Source organism: Gallinula chloropus (assembly GCF_964237585.1).
Source record: "Gallinula chloropus genome assembly, chromosome: 5".
In the NCBI taxonomy this organism is placed as follows: Eukaryota; Metazoa; Chordata; class Aves; order Gruiformes; family Rallidae; genus Gallinula; species Gallinula chloropus.
The window spans coordinates 73,413,304-73,432,709 of record NC_140090.1 but is presented as its reverse complement, the minus strand read 5'-3'; the positions used below and the strand labels follow the sequence as shown (position 1 = coordinate 73,432,709).

The window sequence follows — 19,406 nt, the reverse complement described above, 5'->3', positions numbered from 1 at the left end:
TGGCTGACCAAATTTGGAACACATCCAAACAGGCATAAGCACTAACATCTTATTCTTTGATGCAATGCATCCTTTTTCATGTACTTCTGAAGTACAAACAAGCTCAAGTAATAATAGTGTAGGCATATAAATCACACCTACAAAATGGGACTACTAAGACATGCCTTGGTTTTGTTCTCTGTGACAACCTGCTGCTTGAATTTATTTATTCAAGCAACTGCCACAAAATGGAAGCAGCAGGAATAGTCAGACAAAAGGCAGTGGAGTGCAGACTTTAATATAAAAATAACTGTATTCCTTGCTTACCACATTAAGGCTACCTTCTTCTAAATACTGCAGGTGTCTGAATCTTCTGACAACTCTACAAAATTAGGCATTTTAAAAATCAAATTCTTGAAGTTTACTTAATTTTTGAATGATATAAAAAAATGAAAGGAAGCATGGTTGAAGGCTGCTCCACAACAAATATTTAAATAAACTTTAAAGTATATTATCTTCTTTGAGGACCATAAAATCACTGCTTTCCAAGACATTTAATTATCTAGCATAGCTAGAAAAAGACGCTATTCAGCAACTACTCTAGAAGTTAATAACAACATGTGAGCAGATCTTCATAATTCTAGCATGATGATCTTAGCAGGTCACTTAAACTGAGACCTCAAACACCATCTTTGGATGCTTCAAAGTTAAAGCATTGATATTACTTCAGTTTGAATGACATTCTTCCTCTTAATTCTAGTTTTGGCTATCTTGCTTTAAGCTGCCTGTTACAAGAGCATGTTACATTTGACCTGCCAGTGACAGAGAGATAGTATGAACAATACAATCCAAATCTGGACACTTGATTTCCCCTTTAATTTCTGCAAAAAGGGCAAAAAGCTATCCAATTTATAACAGGAGTGTCCTTAAAAATTAGTCACAGATCCTCATTCCTTACAGGAGCCTTTAAAGAGTCACAAAAGACTCAAGCCAGCAATGCAATAATCCACAAAGGCGGCTATAACAGGTCAGGAAATTAAGAATTACAGTTGGTTTATGATCCGTCTCTGGAGTGCTGTTGGGTATGTACAATTATATATCATAATTCTTACTAGCCACTTAATAGGATTTACTTCCCCTTTGTTAGTGTGCAGGACCTGGAGCTTGTCGAAGATAACATCAAAGTCCAGCCTTAATCTATTGTTCCTCTTATTTTGTGTCAAAATTCTGCATTAACTCTCTTTAGACTCTAACTCACACTGCCCTCAGAAGCGCCCAGTGGATTCTGAGTCATTTAATAAGTCTTCAGTGACCTTTTCTCACCCGTGTTGGCAATCATTTATTTCTTCCAGTTTTATAAAATACATCTAGGGGCATTCTTCCTGTACTCTTAAATTACAAATCACTGCAGGAACAGAGACAGCAACTGCTCACAACCACGCTGCCTTCAACCCACTCAACCTGAAATAAAAAAAGCAAGGTAGTAGGTGTTGAAGGCAGTGGAAAAGCCTAGCAAGTGCAGACCGTGACAGGAAATGTCCCTGTATTGGCAGCTCATCAGAGAACACTCTGGCAATCGATAGCCCCTATGCCCTTGCCCCCTGCTCATCTCAAGAGACCAGGACCCAAACCATTTAACGATTAAACACAGCACCTCAGCTTCCTTATGGGATTCCGCAGCACACAAGCATAGCACATAAAAGCAAAGATCAAACATTCCCAGTCACAACTAGCAATCACTGCAGTACTGTGCATTAAGGCTGACTTTTAATGGTGGTCTGCATGGTCCCATAGCAGAGCCTGACAACTGTACAACAGCCCTGAGGACATACAGACCTTCCCAAAAGTACCCTACATGAGGGTATGGCTACATGTCTCAGCCATCTCCAAAAACGTTTTCTTAACATTATGGCAACCGAAACAAAAGGCAGCAAAGTGATCAGAAGCCCTCAAGTAGAACCAACTCTTTCATTCACACCAGTGAGAAGAGAGCCTTTAGAAGATGCTTTACAGTGGCAAACCACTGCACTCTGCCAGCAATGACATAACGCCAAAACTCTGTCAGACTGGGAGATGGGGTAGATGTGACCTCAACAAGACCAGAGAGACAGGGAAGTGCCCCAGCAGCCATACATTTACTACCATACCCATGAGTGGAAAGAAACATGCCACAAAAGTAAGGACTGTAGAAAGAACAGGATGGCAGGAACCCCTAAGAAACAAATTACAAACCCTCTAATGAGTCTGACTGATCTTGGGAGGAGGAATTTTGGTTTGGGAGTCACAACCACAGGGCACAGTCAAAATTCTCACTAACAATAAACCATATGATGTTAACCATATCATTTTAGTATGAGAATAGCTATCATCTGACTTCTTCATTTCACATCCAATTTCAGAGAAATCCTTATAATAACAGGGAAAGGGAATGTATATCCATGAAAAGAGAGAGAGAAAAAGCCAAGACTTTATCAGTACACCTATTTAACTGTGAAAGGAGGAAGAAGAGGAGAAGGAAGAAGAATGCCCTCCCATTAGAGCGGCTGTACAGCCAGCATAGTATTAGCTGCACAACCCAACCAGGGGGGCTGCTGGAGGCTGAATCCCCTGGGCTGACTGCCAGGCATGTCTGCCCCACTTATCAGTGCAAATGCCAGACAGACCATGGAACCGAGCTTCTCAGTTTTAACTGTTAATGTATCAAAGCTTTATTTGGAAAGAAGCCAGAGACTTGAAATCTTAAATCATAACACTTTTTAAAAGCTTTTTCAATCATGGAGAAGCAACACTTTGGAAGAGCTAGACAGAAACACAAGTAATTATGAAATAAGGTCAGTAGTAGCTGTCAGGAAGATTTTAAGATGGCTCCCACCGCAAGAATTTCCCAGGCAAGCAAGCTCTCTGGAAGAGGCAGTTCATAAGAGTTCATCCAAGGATGACCCATTTTCTAATCACAGCAGCAACTGAACAGAGAAGTGTAAAAGGAAAATAAATAAATAAAGGCTACAGTCCCCCTTTGCAAGAAACTGAGAGCTGGGGAAGAGAAGCCATATTCAACAGCAACAGAAAGTCAATTTATGTAAACTGATGTCTGAGTGCGGCTGACAAGTCTGAGGGAACGTAAAACAAAACAAACAACAACAAAAAAAAAAAAAGCCAAACCAAGCTCTGTGGAGAACCTGAAGGAAATCAGAGTGAGCACACAGCGGGCAGGCGCTGATCAGAATTGGTGCTCCTGGGCCCAACCCGTTCAGCCTGCGGGCTTGGTGCGAGCGCTCCCATTTTTATAGACATCAGCCAATGGGACAGCAAAGCGGCCTTAAACTCTCAGCTTTACAGCGACACTCAGTTTGTGTGCAATGATTTCTAAAGCACAACTAAGGTGCTCTGGATTTAATATTTACATAACTTGTATTTGCTCTTTGTACATCAGCAGCTACCAGTGGTTTCTAGTATGCTAATCATCCACCAAAACAGAGGAGTACACAAGGTAGACGAATAAGGTGGAAAAAAACATCATGGGTTGCCATAGTTTCAATTATTTTCCAAAACAAAGCACTCTCACTAAGCAGATTCCAATATATTAAAAACACAGAGCCCTAATCTCTTAAAAGCAGGTTGCACAGAGGCAAAATAAAGACTGCAGGATGAGGGAGGAGCTCCATATTTTACGACAGAGCAAATTCAAAATTATCAAACACCAAACATGTCCTTTCAATGTACACAAACATTACAACTTCTCTTCTCTACCAGTCATTTTTTCTCCTAAAAGAAAAAGCTGACTTTGTGCTAAGCCTGCACTAAATTTTATTTACTGCTAGATGCTGTAATTGTACTGTCATTGCTGAAGAACTATCTGATCTTTACTCTTGGACTAACAGGATTTTCTGACCTCTTATGTCAGCTTATTAAAAAAGTTCAAACATATGGGGTGACTAGAGTTTCAATGTGAAGGACTAGAACCACCTGTAAGAGGGGAAGCCATGGAAGACTTTACCTGGAGTTCAAAGAAGATTTAAGGTGGTAGCTAAAAACTCTATCAAGTTTAAATTTGGGGGTTAGAGGGAGGGCAAGGAATGGACCAGGAGGGGGAACAATCCCAACAGGAATAACAGCACCATGGCCACATGTGGCTGATTAACCCAATACAGCTCACAACACCCAAGAGGGGATGCAGGCTAACGTGCAAGATTTCTGGTTTGTAACCCATAGGCTCTTTATTCAAACCTTTCAACACTCACTTTCTGTGGAAACCTGTCACACCAAAATGACTCAGGCTGGCTCTTAATTGTCATCTTCAGCTTCACTACCTGTTTTTTACCTATTTAGTCATCCCGTCGTCCAGCAGCTACACTACAGATTGTAGAAAACCCAAAATGACCTTCAGCTTCTCAGACACAGTTTTAAGGAAATTCCTAATTCTCTGCCTAGAAATAAAAGACAAACCCTCCAGAGGTGTAAGCCTTTATAGGTACATACAAATTCATATATAAAATGAATGCATGAAAGCCCTTATTCAAAGGCACTGCTAAGATTAAGATGCAGTCAATTCTAAAAGGCAGTGCTAAGAGCTCCTTCAGATCATGAGAAAGGAACACTACAGAAAACAATGCAGAATGGTTAGTTTAAACCTGTTAACATCTTTTCTTCCCCTGTGATTTTATTAAGAAATATAAAAAAGCCTTGCCATGTTGTAGTCTGGTTTTTTTTTTAATGAATGCAAGCAAGAAGTGTACATGTAGCACAGAGAGATACACAATTACAGAAAGGTCAAAAGGAAGGACAAAGGAACTGACCTCATGAATTGAAGAGGAGAAAAAAATATCACACTAGAGCATTCCCTTAAAAAATTCTGCATTTTTGGAGGAAAGAGTTTCTGCAGCACAATAGGTGCAGTCTCCTCAAGATTTTCAACACCTTTTTTTAAAGTGTGAATATTAATAGAGCATGAAGCTGAGCTATTAATAGATTAGGCCTCTGGGGTGAGCATAAAAGAGAATCGAGCAACACACAGCATGTTAAGCCAGCTTACTAACGGTACCACTGCAGGAAAGTGTGTATCTGTACTATTTAACAGCTTCTTCTACAACTTTGTTTTGAGGATACCAAGCAAGGCAGGAAAGAGCAGATATTCAAACCAGCCTTTTCTTATGATTTGTTATCAAAAAAACCCCCAAAAACCAGGTGAAAAATAATGTATCATACCTTTTTCAAGTAGAAGATAATGAAAGATGTCAACAGTGTGTAGCATGTAAAGGGGCACATTTAAGACCATTTTTTCCAGCTAACAACTTAGCCATTTGTGACTCCTACATGCTCTACTGTGCAGGCTTAACATTCTCTCAGTGCATCTTGTTTTGTACAAACACCACTGAGTTCTGAAAAAGCCTTCTACACATTCTCATAATACATAAAAACCAACATCATACATGCATTTTCCCAGCCTTCCCTTTATATAAGCATTTTCTTTATGACAAAACAAGGAAGACAACCATACTTTCATAAACTGACATTGTTCTCTAGTTACTATCTTGAGGCATTCAAGAAAATTATTGTCAGAATGTAAAATACTACACTCGGGATAGAAACCAATGTTAAGTTTGCATGAACAAGGATAAGTCTCCGAACCACCCTCCTCTGCAAAGAGTGGAACTCTTCCTCTGCTCTGGGAAGAGGTTGTGGAATTAATATGGAAAGTTCTGGTTCTGCAAAAACTCTCTCAGGTGTCAGTAGTGGCTTTTGGAAAAAAGCAAACTATTATAGAGGCACTTGGATATAGCAGTTACAGACTACAGACATAAGTAGGACAAGTTTTATTAATAGACACATCTTAGCACTGCATTGTGCAAACATCCAACGAACACTTCCTTGAATGTTTGCACAATGCTGTAACAAATACCATGTACCAAATGTCAGGAATTCTCTGTCCTATGCCTTTATTTCAGACGTGTCATGTACTTCATCTAACGTACAAAACGGTAACTCAACGGGTGAAATTAAGCACCCACTGCATGTCAGGAAGGATTCACCTACCCAGTCTACAAGAGCTGAAACCTATCCATCTGCCCCTGGGTTAACATCTCTCATAAAACAATCACTCCATCTCCGATCTGCCAGTCCTGTACCTCAAGGGAAACCTATAAAACACCTTTCAAAACAAGCCTGGGAACTAAAATTCATAACTCCACTGGGTTAAAAAAAAAAAACCACAGACTCAATAGAGATATTGGATTTATGACACACTATAACATTACCTCACACTAACCCCTTCACATGCCACAATGTATAATTTACCAAGGTCTCTCTTTTCCCTAGGAGATAACCCTATCATCTCTTTCCCCTTGTAAGAAAACAATAATTTCTTTGGGCTTGAACAGAGGCAAAGTAATGACATTTTGTGTAGGTACAATCCATATTGCTTAAGTGAGCAGGTCACATACTGCACTCTTTTTCTGTTACCTCTCCCATCTCAATACAAAGAGAAACTCAGTCAGACCCTTGGTTGGTGTGGATGGGATACCATAAAAAAAGAGGTGTGAGAATGTAAAAGGGCATGAACCACAGAGTGAAAAATGAGAAGGTGTTGCAGGTGAAAAATTTTCTAGGGAAAGAGCCAAGGAGCAAACAAACCACTTCACTTGGATTCCTTCAAGACAGACAGAGACAGCTGGATATGATGATAATACAGTTTGGAAGAAAAGACCAACTAAAACCACAGATGAACACAAGCAAGATGGGATCTTCAGAATCATCAAGCAAGCAGTAACAGCCCCTCTCACCTTGTGACTAGAAGCTTGGCTGATGAGTTGTGAACAAAACCTTGCTACCTCACATAGGACAAATTGTTTTCTTACTCTATTTTATTAAAGCAGCTCACAAAATGTAGCCTGTCTGTGTGGAACAGCCTTGGGGTCTTACATGCCAAGTGCCTAAATTCCCAGAATTGCTGGTATACCACACTCACAAACACTAACTATTTTTTCTTTCAGAAACTGTTTAAAAGGTACCTACTTCACTAAACTCTAAACAAATCTCGTATGTTTTTAAAATCCATGGCTTCTATTTTAGACCTGGGAAAGGATGTGCATATCCAAATGCCTAGTTTTCTGTACTACACCAACTCGTCTAATAAAATTATTACCACTACACACAAATCTAATCTCCTTCCAGAAGAACACTGAAATGATCAGAACATGAAAAAGAAAACAGAATACAACACTATGCACTGTATGAATAACTAGCATTGGTTTTACCAGCTCCAGAAGAAAGCAAGATGAAGCAAAGAGCTCAGCTAGTGATACCGTAAAGGTTTTTTTAAGATTGAAAGTAAGAGCACACACCACCAAGAAGATTCTTCAAGAGGAAAGTCAACAGTTCTCCTGCACTCATAACTCAAATACATGAACTGGAGCACAAACTGCTTTTTAAATGCATTTAAAAAAACCCCCAATAAACCAGAAAAACTAAAACAAACAAAAAACTCCACACCAGAGGGAGGCTTTTAAAATGAAAATTAGGATTTCCAAAGAAATACCACTTACACCATCATGGTGTGCATGTTAATGTGAAAACACACAACTGTTGGCAGAAGAACAGAGGTCTCAGAGATGCCGAGTTCTTACAAGCCTCCTGAAAACACAGATAGAGAAAATAAATCTATTACAGCTTCCAATAAGAAAAAGGCTCTAGACGGAGCCCCACTGTATTAGTGGATACCAAAGAGTCCACATGGGGCTTTGGTGTCTAACGAGCTGTAAACAAACGAAGTCGCAAGAAAAGGCTTCATTAGTTCCACTCCTTATAGAACTACTAGATGTGCTTTTTAATGCATTATTAATTCATTGAACTCGTTGCCAAAAGATGGAAGCTCAGGACTTAATTCAAAAAACATGAATTCGGGGAGAAAATTAGCAACCTTCATGTTTGAGAAGTTAAGGGATACAAATTAAAGCCTAATTTTTAGGACAGTAAGATAATCACAGGAGGATAAGAATCAGCCTTCTTCATGGACACTGTTCCACAGCATCTGGTGCCAACCCCCTAGAGAAACAATTCTGCAATGTACAAACTCTAATCCCAGAACCACACTGCAAGAAGTAACTTACATGTGTCTCTGAAATTCTCTTACGTGATTTGAACCACCTCCTGCCCAGGCCAAGCCCTCTCTCACAGGATACAAGTGAGAATGACAAGTTTTGAGAGACCTGGTCACTGAACTAGCACTCGTTTTCCATCCAGGATTCATTAAGGACTCAAATTTCTCCAATTATAATACAGTGAAGTTGTCATATACCAGGTCACTGATACATCTTCATTCCACCCACAATCTTTTTCCTTTCCAGTAGTTGCAATCACTTGGATTTGGGCTTTACTTTATTCAGTGGGGTTTGTTTGGTATAGCTTTGGGGTTTTTTGGATAGTGTTTCACTCTGGCGAAGCCACAACTTTTGAGATTAGTTTTTCTATTTTAACTAGTCCTTGCACAAGCCTGAGCAACCAACACAAAGTAGTCAGGCAACTCCCCTCATGGCAGCAGGGGTGCTTGAGGTTTCAGATTATATATGGACCAGGACAAGAAGCTGCATCCTCAGGTCAAAACAGTATGTCCATGCTTTTTGCTCATCAAGAGGCAGTGACTTCAAGCACAGTTCAGATGGATGGCCAAGTTCTGGCTTCTTTCACACTACTATGACTCAAATTCTCTTAGGGTGAACCCAGATATTATCTCACTGAAAAATACACAAATTAAGCACACAACTGAAGTATGAAAATCTCAATCATCCTGTTTCATCTCACCTAAAAATAAAGGCTGTATGTGTTGGAAGACATCTCCTCCCAATGGAAAGTATTTGAATACTGAAGAATTTCACTGCTTATTCCTTTTCCCTTTTTTCTTCTCTGATGAGTCCCTGATCATTTCCCTATTTGCTTCTATGCAACAGCACATTCTGGTAGATGAGAGGTTTTAAAACAGGATTACTGCTTTGGAAACTGTGAGGCTAGCTAGCATTTTCTAATGTGTTTCTCGCCCCACCCAAAATAACTTCTACACTGTGTTTGAGACAGACTAGTCACCCAGAAGACTTAGCCCTTCAAAAATAACTTACTATTATAAAAATTGGTCCACCTCAATCATGTTCATTTTACTGATGAAGCAGGAAATATTTCCTCATTCTACTATCTTTATTTTGCAAATATAAGTTATCTGAAAATAATGTAATGCTAAAAGTCCAAGCAAAATCAAAACCATGCCCCCAAGCACAAGAAGGAAAAGTGAGTCTCCTATGGAAATGGTATTAAATGCTTGATATTTAAATTCCAGATCCAAGAGGCTTCTTCCCCTCAGTTGGAATATCTGAAACAAAATAAAGCAAACAAACAAACCTAACCCAGCTTGCACATATTTTTATTTCTGGATAAATATTAAGAATTCATTGAGAAATCTGGAACGCTAAGTAGGTATTGCCCTTGACTGCACATTTCTATTTGTTTTGAGTTAATTCATAAGGAGGTCAAACCAATGGAGAACCAGATTCACACTGAAAGAGTAACACTCTTTGTATCATGCGTATGAGTTGCAAATCAAGTGATAATGTTTAGAGCTGCCACACAGAGTCAGGAAAGTTTCACACAACGTTTGGGAAAGAAGCAGAAATAGTCCAATCTCTGGCAGTGCCACCATATGGAGTTTACTGCAGTAACATAAGTTTTGGCCACTCAGCATAGCTCTGCTGCCAACAGTCATAGACTGAACTATTTCTTTGTAAGATGCATTCCTATAACCAAGCAGTAAATCCTAACCAGAGAGGCTCAGACAGTTCATCTGAATCTTTATAGCAATAAAAGGAACAAAAGAAAACCATCACATTTCAACAAACAGTTCAGCATCCACAATAGTAAGTTACAAGTATAAACTCCTATTGCATGGCACGGGATGGAAAAGGACACACAAACCTAATTGGACAGTCAATCTGTATCAGATGTCTCACTACACTAAGAGCCCTTATTATTAGTGTGATTAAAAAAAAAGAGTCGGCAGGTCTCTGTGGGACATCCTTCCAAATGAAGGCTCAGGACTGCTGTGTCACCTGGCATGGATATTAGCTACCTCATGCTCTGGGTCACATCAGAAAACACAAACAGTTGCAGTGAAAGAGGAGATCTGCTGTAACAAAGTCGCTCTGCTTGCCTCACTGAATCAACTGCCCACAGCCAAGATAAAACACACCAAGATTAGAGCAGATGAGAGATGATGGATGTATCTGGGGTGGAATTTACAAGACTGCCCCCACTGCCCATTTCTGCTCTGTGTTGCTTACTCTTGACCCTCAGAAGCAGCTATAACCTGAACTACCTGGACACAACATTTGGCTAAATAACACTCCTACCTACTACAGGACTTCACAGTGACGTTGACAAGGAGTTTGCACATCCTCTCTTCTGCTAAAAAGGTTGTAGTACTGTTTTGCTACTACTGTGAAGAGTAGCTTAAGAGATACTTCAATTGCTTTACATGTTTTTAAATCAATTTTCACACATTTGTCTATGATAACATAATTTAGCTGAAGTATCTCAGTGCCTTTTTAACTTTAAAGCTCTTTCAAAGGAGATGTTGACTGGTAACTGCTTACAAGTCCACTGTAAATCCAGCTCCAGCTGCTTACTGCACATTTCCAAACGCAGCTGCCTCTGAAATCCAGCCCTACAAACCAAACCCAAACCCATTACAGTCCATACTGACACTGACTACAGTAAATTTTGGATCAGACTTGACAGCTACATCTTTTTAGCCTGATTGTATTCTCTTCTGCCAAATTATTTTCCTTTGAGTTGAACTGAAGATTGTCAATCAAACTCTACCTCAAGTTAACAGTTCAGTACCTGTAAAGAGCTGAAGTATTCAGACCCAAAAAGAACGGGAAAACAGCAGAATGAAGTGCATTAGAAAGGCTATCAATTTGCTGAGCCACTATTGACTTTCCCCCAGTATAAGATGAGACCGGGAAGGCTTAATTGATTTCTGCATCTGTCATTCTTACCTAAACTTCTCATTTAAAAATAATGGCTAAACCCACAGGATTTTACCTGCAAATAAGGAATCAACACAGGTAGACTATTCTTGGGAGTATACACACTTGTGTACGTAACACCTACAATCTGGAGTGCACACATCCAACACAGTACAGCTAATCAAAAGCAGCAATGAACAAAACTGCTATCTGTCAAGGCTCCAGTCTGGATTATCTCATGCAGCCACAGGGCTTTTGTTACCTTTCCCTTCCTACATGTGCCTATCCATGTGTTAGCAGAGCAGCCCTCTACAGGAGCTGCAATCTGGAATGATAGGCACTGTCATGAATGCAAAACACTCTTAATTCCAAAAGGTGCCTCTTAAAACCCCATGGTATTTAAGAAGAGAGGAAAGAAACAAAGACCATCTGTTAACTGCAAGCTAAATAACAATTATGTTATCTACCCATAAGGAAAATGACCACAAACTGAACCATCATGCACATTACATCCCAAAAACATCATTTACAGTGCAATCTTTATTCAGTTCTTTTTTTTAAACATCAAGTCTTACAGAAATCTTTTTGTAAAGAAGGAATTTAGTAGGAAAAAAAATATGACAAAGGCTTTAAAATAAACCATTTTGGATATAAAATCCTTAATATCAAATTTCTGACTAAACACACAGATAAACTACATATCCAGGACAGCTGAAACATTTGTATGTTAATGCAGCTCTTCAGTAGAGGAATGAAAAAAAAACCCAAATAAAAAAACCCCCACTAATACAAGTCATTTAGCAGTCCTTACCTTGGAACCTGACAACATAGTTTTCAGCATTTTTGTTCCTTTTCCAATACCAACCACTGTAAAGAGAGAAGGAGAAATGCTACTTCAAAAACAGTTCTGTGGTTCCCTTATTCAACACCATTCATTGCTAAATACTATACTAATCAGAAATTCAGCCTTTCATGCTCTGTTAGCATGTAGAGTCAATGCCTATGAGAAAGTATCTCTGAAGTTCCAACAACACAAGACTAGTGAATGGAAAAAAGTCTAAAGCAGAAGATAAATAAGCTTCATCTACTGTTAAAATGCTTTAATTCAACCCCTGGATTTATTTATCTTTTAATCACCAAAGAAATGGATAGTGCAATTAACACCGTCTCTGCTTTGATGGAGGGTATGGCTCACTAATGAATCTAGCCTTCACTGTAACTAAATAGCCCTTTTAAAGGCTGATAGTGACCAAGAGTAATGCAGCCAAGACAGTATAATGAAACTGTTTATCAGACTTGCAGCAAGGAAGTAAAATAATCAAAAGGTCTACTTGCCTCTGTCAAAAATCTTTTAGAATCAAACCCTCCTATCACTGTGTATGTACAGACTACCACCTTTTCAGCCTTAAACCAGTATTCTGCAGGTCAGCTTTTCATAAAAGAAGCAGGAGGAAAAGAGCTCTACTTAATATTTTATTTTTAAGCTTTATACAACAGGATGCTTCCCTTGAATATGCTTTTCTATTGATTTTCTCTGCATCCAGCCATCTAAAGAAACAATGACAACAGAAGGAAGAAGAGAAATAATGAAAACTGTAGAAGGAAACTACTGACATGTACAACTCACGGAACGCGTAGCAGCTGATGTACTTGATTTTAACAAAAATGCAGGAGTTAAGGGAGCTTGCAGGAAAACAGCTCTGTGTTAACCAGGAACCAGTACCAAAAGCATCAAACCAGACAATGAATTGTGGGTTTTGTTGTGGTTTGTTGTTTGGTTTTTTTTTTTTTTACAGAAGTATGTGTGCTTTACTGCTTTTCAGTGTTTACATTCTGAGACTTACTAGACTACTATTCTCAATTACTTCTCCTCTTGGTTTTGATGGTTTTCAGTCACACATGTGCTTGTGTTTCTGTGTACCTTCAGTTCAGCCCGTTCCTGTCATATTCACAAGATAGGAAAGAGCTGCAACATGGCTGAGAAAAGGAGATAAACACACAGATCAAACTTTATAACCAAGCTCTCTTCTTGCAATATGGTGACATCACTGACACCAACATAACTGCTGGGCTGAAATTTGCTGGAAATATCAAGAGATTCAACAGAATAAATTTTCAAGACACTGAAGGCTTTTGTGAACAAGACACTAGCAATTTTCCAAATTAATCATATTTGTGTAACACATGTATTATTCAAAGGTGACATAAAGAAAACTTGCCAGACTACACAGAGCGTAACGAGGTTTAACTGAATTTATTAATTTGCCAGACTGTAGCCCACCTCTTCAACAGCATTTACTACTTATCTTAAATAACATATAGTTCCATTTCAAAAGAATTACCATCCCTCACCTCTGCTTTTTTATAAACAGCTTAGATTCTCCTACAACAGAGGACCTCTGATCTTCCTTACATAAGGTAAAGACCTTTTCTTCAATGGAAGCACAGTTCATAACTGCCATGTAGAAACAAGCCAAATATTTACAGTTACCACTGTGCAGCAAGAAACACTAAACTGGGACCTACAGCTCTACACAGATCCTAAAACAAGATACTAAGACTTGACTTACAAGTCTGTGTTTCTTGTATCTAAAATATGAGACCTAACAGTGCAAAGTAGAAGTTGACTCTCATCTCCCACCACCTTCCAAATACACTAGAAGACACAGATGGGAACAGACAAAAGATTTTGCCTCTCAGCAGCCTCTTACCAGGGCAAGGCCATCACATGCAACCTGGTTTCTAAGGTGCCTTCCACTCATATGCCATAGATCACTGACTTTGTCTCCAAGGTCTTTCCTCATCTACAACTGGTCAACAGGAACAGAAATATAAAAAAAAGCAGCAGTTTCTGAATAACTTGTTTCTGTTGTGTCCTCCCCTCTTTCTCGCTCTCTCTCTCTCCTCATTATCCTACCTGAACCCACATGAAATCTGGGCACATTCCCTTCCCCACTCCTTTCCAATGTAGCTACCATTGACTTTTCTCTTTCTGTTGTATATGGCAGTAGAATGAAAGATCCTGTGCCTTTTTAAATCGATCCATAGCATATTAAGGTGACGCACTTCTCTGTCTTTACCAAGCACATCAAGCCCAAAGACTTTTTGTTATGCCACAGTAGAAGGCTTTGGAGACTGCTGGGGATCAGAGAACACTAGGAGAAGCAATTAAAAAGCACAAGTGATTTTCCTTTTCCTATGGATCAATGCTGTTGACTCCCCACAACGAGCAGCAGCAGGCTCAAAGGGAACATCTGTGTAAAAGGCAAACGTCCGCTTCAGCAATACAAGGTACTCTCTAGTGAGCGGCCACACAGCACAGGAAATTGGAACAAAATGAGTTTACATTTTGCAATGTTCACAGGTGACAGAGAAAGACAATTACCAGCCTATAAGCCTCTACGATCAACAGTCTCAGCAAACATCCCCTTGAAGCACAGCTCTTCCTGAGAAGTCATTACAGCAAAACTCAGTGGATTTACTTCCAGCATATACTCATAGCTGTACCTGTTGATTTCCAGTACCAGAAAGTATTGCTGTTATTTCTTCTAGCCAAGTAGCCTACGATTTAAGCAAGCTGTACTTTGCACGTCACTCATGAACAAAACTCCCAGTGGCAATGTATTCTATGGGAATAATTCAGCCCAGAGCTCACACCCACAGCTGAGCTTTTCAACACCAGCAATCGATACATCCTGTTTGTTAATAAAAGGAATAAGTGGATTGCTATCAAAATTAAAAGACAAAATCTCTTTGGATGACTCTATTGAGCAAGTCAGGGCAGGAAGTGGAAAAAAAACTTTCTGTGCTGAGCCACAAAAAAGCAGCAGCTGAATTTCTCTTACACATCTTTAATTTGGTGAGTATTCTAACCCAGAAGGCTCCCTCAAAATCTCAGAAAACCATCAGGTTAAGAACAAATACTTTAGAAAATTATGATGACTATATATCCCCAGATTAAACAAAAAAGCCATCAATTTGGTAATTTGAGGCAATTCTGAATTTATTACAGAAGAATCTGTATTTTCATGTAATAACCCAGAAGTTATTTCTGGAGTTTCGTGATGGGGGCTGGAAATACAGCCTTCTGTTAATAAATACATTCATATAGAAGTACCTGCAGAGGAAATGTAACCCAGACCACTCCTCCACAGTAATGTGTCCTTCCCCCAAAACACAAAGCCTGACATGCACAACCCCGATTGTTCCTCCAGGCTCTGATTTCATGTAGGCATGAAAACGTTCCCTGAAATAAATCTTTTAATAACTGTATTTATATTTTTCATTACCCAGAACTCCTGCTGCTGCACTGTCCAACGTTCCACCATGTCCAATTTTCAAAACCTGTTTTCTTTTGTTCCCATTTGTTTGCACACCAGCTTCTGCAAACAGAAATTGAAAGGAAGCATTATAGTACAACCTTAGAACACAGGGGGGAAAAAAATCTACATTTTTCCAGCTTTCTAAATGAGATAAATATAACTTATTTAAACTATAAATTAGTGCAGAAATTGCTGTAGTGAAGATGACCAATGATTTATCTAGATCTAATCCCAGTCTCAAACAATTTTCAAGTTTTTTTTCACTTAGATTCTAATCAAGTCTTATATACAATTATAAAAAAATGTTTAGAAAAAAAATACTGAAAATCCTGACAGACAGTTCACTTGGGAAGTTTCATTTAACAAAGCATTCAAGAACTAGCAGCACAGTCCCAGAAGCATCTCTTATAAACAAATTCTATACTACATAATCTAAGCAATTCTTCTTGTATTTACTTCCCTGTAATGGGCCGTGTTTATCTGCACACGTGCAGCCCTACGGAAATTCTGCAATGAACTGAACTTGCTCACTGCTGCTTTCAAGCTGTCAGATCATCTCAACCCAGCACAGTTCATATGCAGCTGATCATTCCAGGAACTTCGCAGATTCCAAAGCCCCTTATTTATTAGTAGGAAATACAACAAACAAGCTAAGCTCCCTTACCTATTTCTATTATCTCTTCATTATGCCTTTCACATCATGGAATCTGTTACAATACACCTAAATCTCTTTCATATACAGCTGAATTGAAGTCAGTGCCTATATTACAGTGTACTACAGAGTAAATCAGCCTAAATAAGCAACCACCAGTCCAAAAGCCCATATTCTCACTTCATCAGCAAGTGCCCAAAAGCTCATACTATATGACCATGCCCTCACATTGATAATCTAGGCCACAGTCACTCACACCTCTGCAACGATCATACTTTTTTCCTATTCTCTGAGACCTGGCCTTCCCCGTATTCAGAAAAAGCAGTTTCTTCAGCCTGTGCACAGGACTTGAAAAATCCTTCTAGCACATGGTGGTTTTCATTCATTTGATGATTTTTTTTTTAATGGCAACAGGCAGCAGGACTGAAGCAGAACATCCAGACAGTGTTGTGCTTCACCAGCACTACCAACACCCATTCTGGGAGATGGGTACATGCTGCCCCTGGGACCGTGCTTGACAACTCTCCAAAGAAGCTGGTGCTTTCTGCCGGGGCAAATCTCATCCCCCTTCAAAACAAAGGCTCACATCATGCTGTACCTTAGGTGGTAACAGATGCCTGCCCCAAATAAGCAAGTGGTGAATATGGCCTTACAGCTCGCCATGCAAATGGTCAATATAGAATCTTGTAGGGACCCAGCAGCTCCACACAGCAAGCCAGAACATATCCAGGGGGACACCATGGCTGTTAACTACCACCAAAAAACCCCCAAACCCCGAGTTCTTTAGTTTTCTGAATGCTGAGAAACAGGGTGCAGCAGCTTGACGGGGACTGTAGCTCTGGCATCCTAACAAACACATGCTCTGCCACATGTCACCCATCCCACAGCCAAGCCAGGTAGGGCTTCCCAGGCCAAAACACTGGAGGGCTATACGCATGTCCGCTTCGAGACAGCCAGCTCCTGTTCTGGGATCCCGGGCTGGGCCCACACCTGCCTCCCTGTCACATTTCCGCGCTCTTCCTCGGAACCTCTGGGCCCAAACTGCAAAGCCTGCACCTCACCTCACCTCACCGCACCGCACGTACCCCGGCCCAACCGCCTACCTGCCAGCAGCCTCTCCTTCAGGAGGTTGAGCACGCCGGCCGAGGTGGGCCCTTTGGGCTTGTACACCGCGAACAGCCCGCTCAGAGAGAAGAGCTTCTCGGCAGACTTTCCAAGCATCACCCCGCCCGCCTCTCTGGCGGCCATGCTCCCGACAGGCCCCGCCAGCAAGAACAGCCACCTAACCGCGACATCCCGCCTTCCGCCCTGCCCGGGGGCCTCTGGGAAATGTAGTCCGCTTGAGAGCCAGCCGCAGCGGGGAGACCGTAAGGGGCGGCAGCTGGGCCCCGAGGCGGGCTCACTTCACACGTCCCGGGGGAAGCGGCTGGCCGGTGGGGTTCTTTGCGTGGGCCGCCTCCCGACGGAGTCCTCCAGTCAGTCACAGCCCCAGATACAGTTTCCTGCCGGCACTGCTGGGGAAGTCAGCTAACCCGCGTGTGTGTCCCAGCCATCGCAGCATTAGTCGCCCTACCTTCATCCTGGCTTGAAAGAATTACGTCCTGCTGACTAGTCGTATTAATCTTCCTGCCTTTGTATGTGGCGTACGAGAGAGCACTGGGAAGGCAGGCTCCTCTCAGATCTCTTTCCTCCATACAGAAGTACAGCATGGGGGTTTTCCTCTTAAGGCCGGATTTGTACAGACTCATTTCTGACAGTGCTCCCAAGGCATTCAAGCAAGCTATGCTCGAGCAAGGTACCATGATGTTTCATTTGTGTATTTCATTTATTTTTTAAGAGCTTGCAGATGAATCCATGAAGGGAACCTGTTCTGGGGAGCAGTGGGGAAGCTCAGGGCTATGCTAGCTCTCAATCCTTCCCAGAGCTCGAGAGAAGCAAATTTTCCAGCTTAAGTCAGTGGCTTTCTCTGCACAGAGCAGGATCGAGGTCCCTGTGTGGTTTTTCAGCCTATACCACCGGAGTCAGCAGCTCACTCCATGCCTGCTTGCGCCTTCCACAGGGGCCGAGCTTCCAGCTGCAGGCTGCCATCACTGCATTCATGAGATGGGTAGTGGCTTCCTGCCACTAGCAATGCAGACCAGCCTCCCCTACATGCCTCTTGTGCATATTATTAATTAGGCACCTTATTTGCTTAGATCTCATCTACATAGCTGTAATCTGGCTGCGGAAATACTTGCTGTTACCATAAGCTGCGGGGGTGGATTCCCTGGTGAGTGGTAGAGGCGGCCATCTTTGCAGGACATGGAAGTGAGGGGTCAGAGTCCTTCTCCAGAAGGTAAAATGGCAAAGCCACACTTGAGGGAAAATTACTACTGATTTAAATGGAGTTAAAATTTAAACAGAGCTCTTGAAGGCATGCTGTAAGCCATGATGGATTTTTTTTGTTGCAGACACCTTTTAGGCAGGCTAACCATTTGAAAACTAGGCTCACCAATTCCCTGCTATAAAGAGCTTATACACACTCTGTAAGCAAGCTCAAGAAAAAATTATTTGAACATTACTATTAAGAAATGGTTTTATTAAGGTTCTGAGCAAGGAGATTGCAGCCCAAGGACTGAAAAGCAAACCTGTCACATTGTCATGCCCAGCAGTATTGTTGGGTCAGCAGACTGCTCTGAAAACATCACAAAGGATCAGAGAGAGATTATGCAGAAATGAGAGCTCCACTGTTGGCATAACGATGTCCTTAATGCAAAGAGCACCTCAGCTTTCCAATAATGCAATGGCAGATGGAGCCTGTGAAAAAACTCCCTGTATTGGCTTCTCAGGACTGACCTAAGCAGAGAATTGTCTAATATGATGTAATTAACTTGACACAGGCACAGGGCATGAGCTGAAGGTCAGTGTCTGACCCCTGGTTACTGTTTCTACAAATTACAGAAAGCTTTTTGTCCAGAAACCCTTTTTCTTTCCTTTTTTTTTGCTTTTTTTTTTTTTTTTTTTTTGAGAACAGGGTTTCAGGTGCCTAAAGAAACCCTACTCTCATTTTCAGATTGAGCGGGAAGTTCTTGTAGGTCTCCCAGAGTTCTGCATCAGCAATTAAAACACAACGATTTGTAATTGCAGCAGATGGAGTCTTTGAAGGCTTAGAAAGAAGCGGTTTGCTTTGACTTTGTGGCCATTGGATAAGGGCCCAAAACAAGAATTTTGAAAACCTATTAATGACTGTCAGTATTTTAGTGAGGTGGAAGTATAAGTGTACATAAATCGCGCATAGCTCTCTTCATGGGGTGAGGTTATTCAGCATTCAAAATGGTGGGAATGATGTACCAAAGTGTTCATCTCGAGGGCATTATTTCAGATTTGCCTCATGTTGCTTGTGATTAAAAGTCATTACCATCTGCTCAGTAGCCTATTTGAAATGAGATGTTTATCTCCAATGAT

The 19,406-nt window shown here is 40.8% G+C and overlaps 1 protein-coding gene across 1 annotated transcript in view; it reads right to left on the bottom strand.

Annotated features, from left to right (window-relative positions):
- TRUB1 (TruB pseudouridine synthase family member 1) overlaps window positions 1-17,210 on the bottom strand; it is a gene marked incomplete at its 5' end in the record, with an annotated part of 28,236 nt that extends 11,026 nt beyond the window's left edge. Inside the window, 3 exons of the mRNA XM_084265379.1 lie at window positions 11,800-11,855; window positions 15,278-15,370; window positions 17,066-17,210. Coding sequence (XP_084121505.1) covers window positions 11,800-11,855; window positions 15,278-15,370; window positions 17,066-17,210 — 294 coding nt within the window. The remainder of the gene's footprint in view (window positions 1-11,799; window positions 11,856-15,277; window positions 15,371-17,065) is intronic.
- Window positions 17,211-19,406: the final 2,196 nt, after the last annotated feature.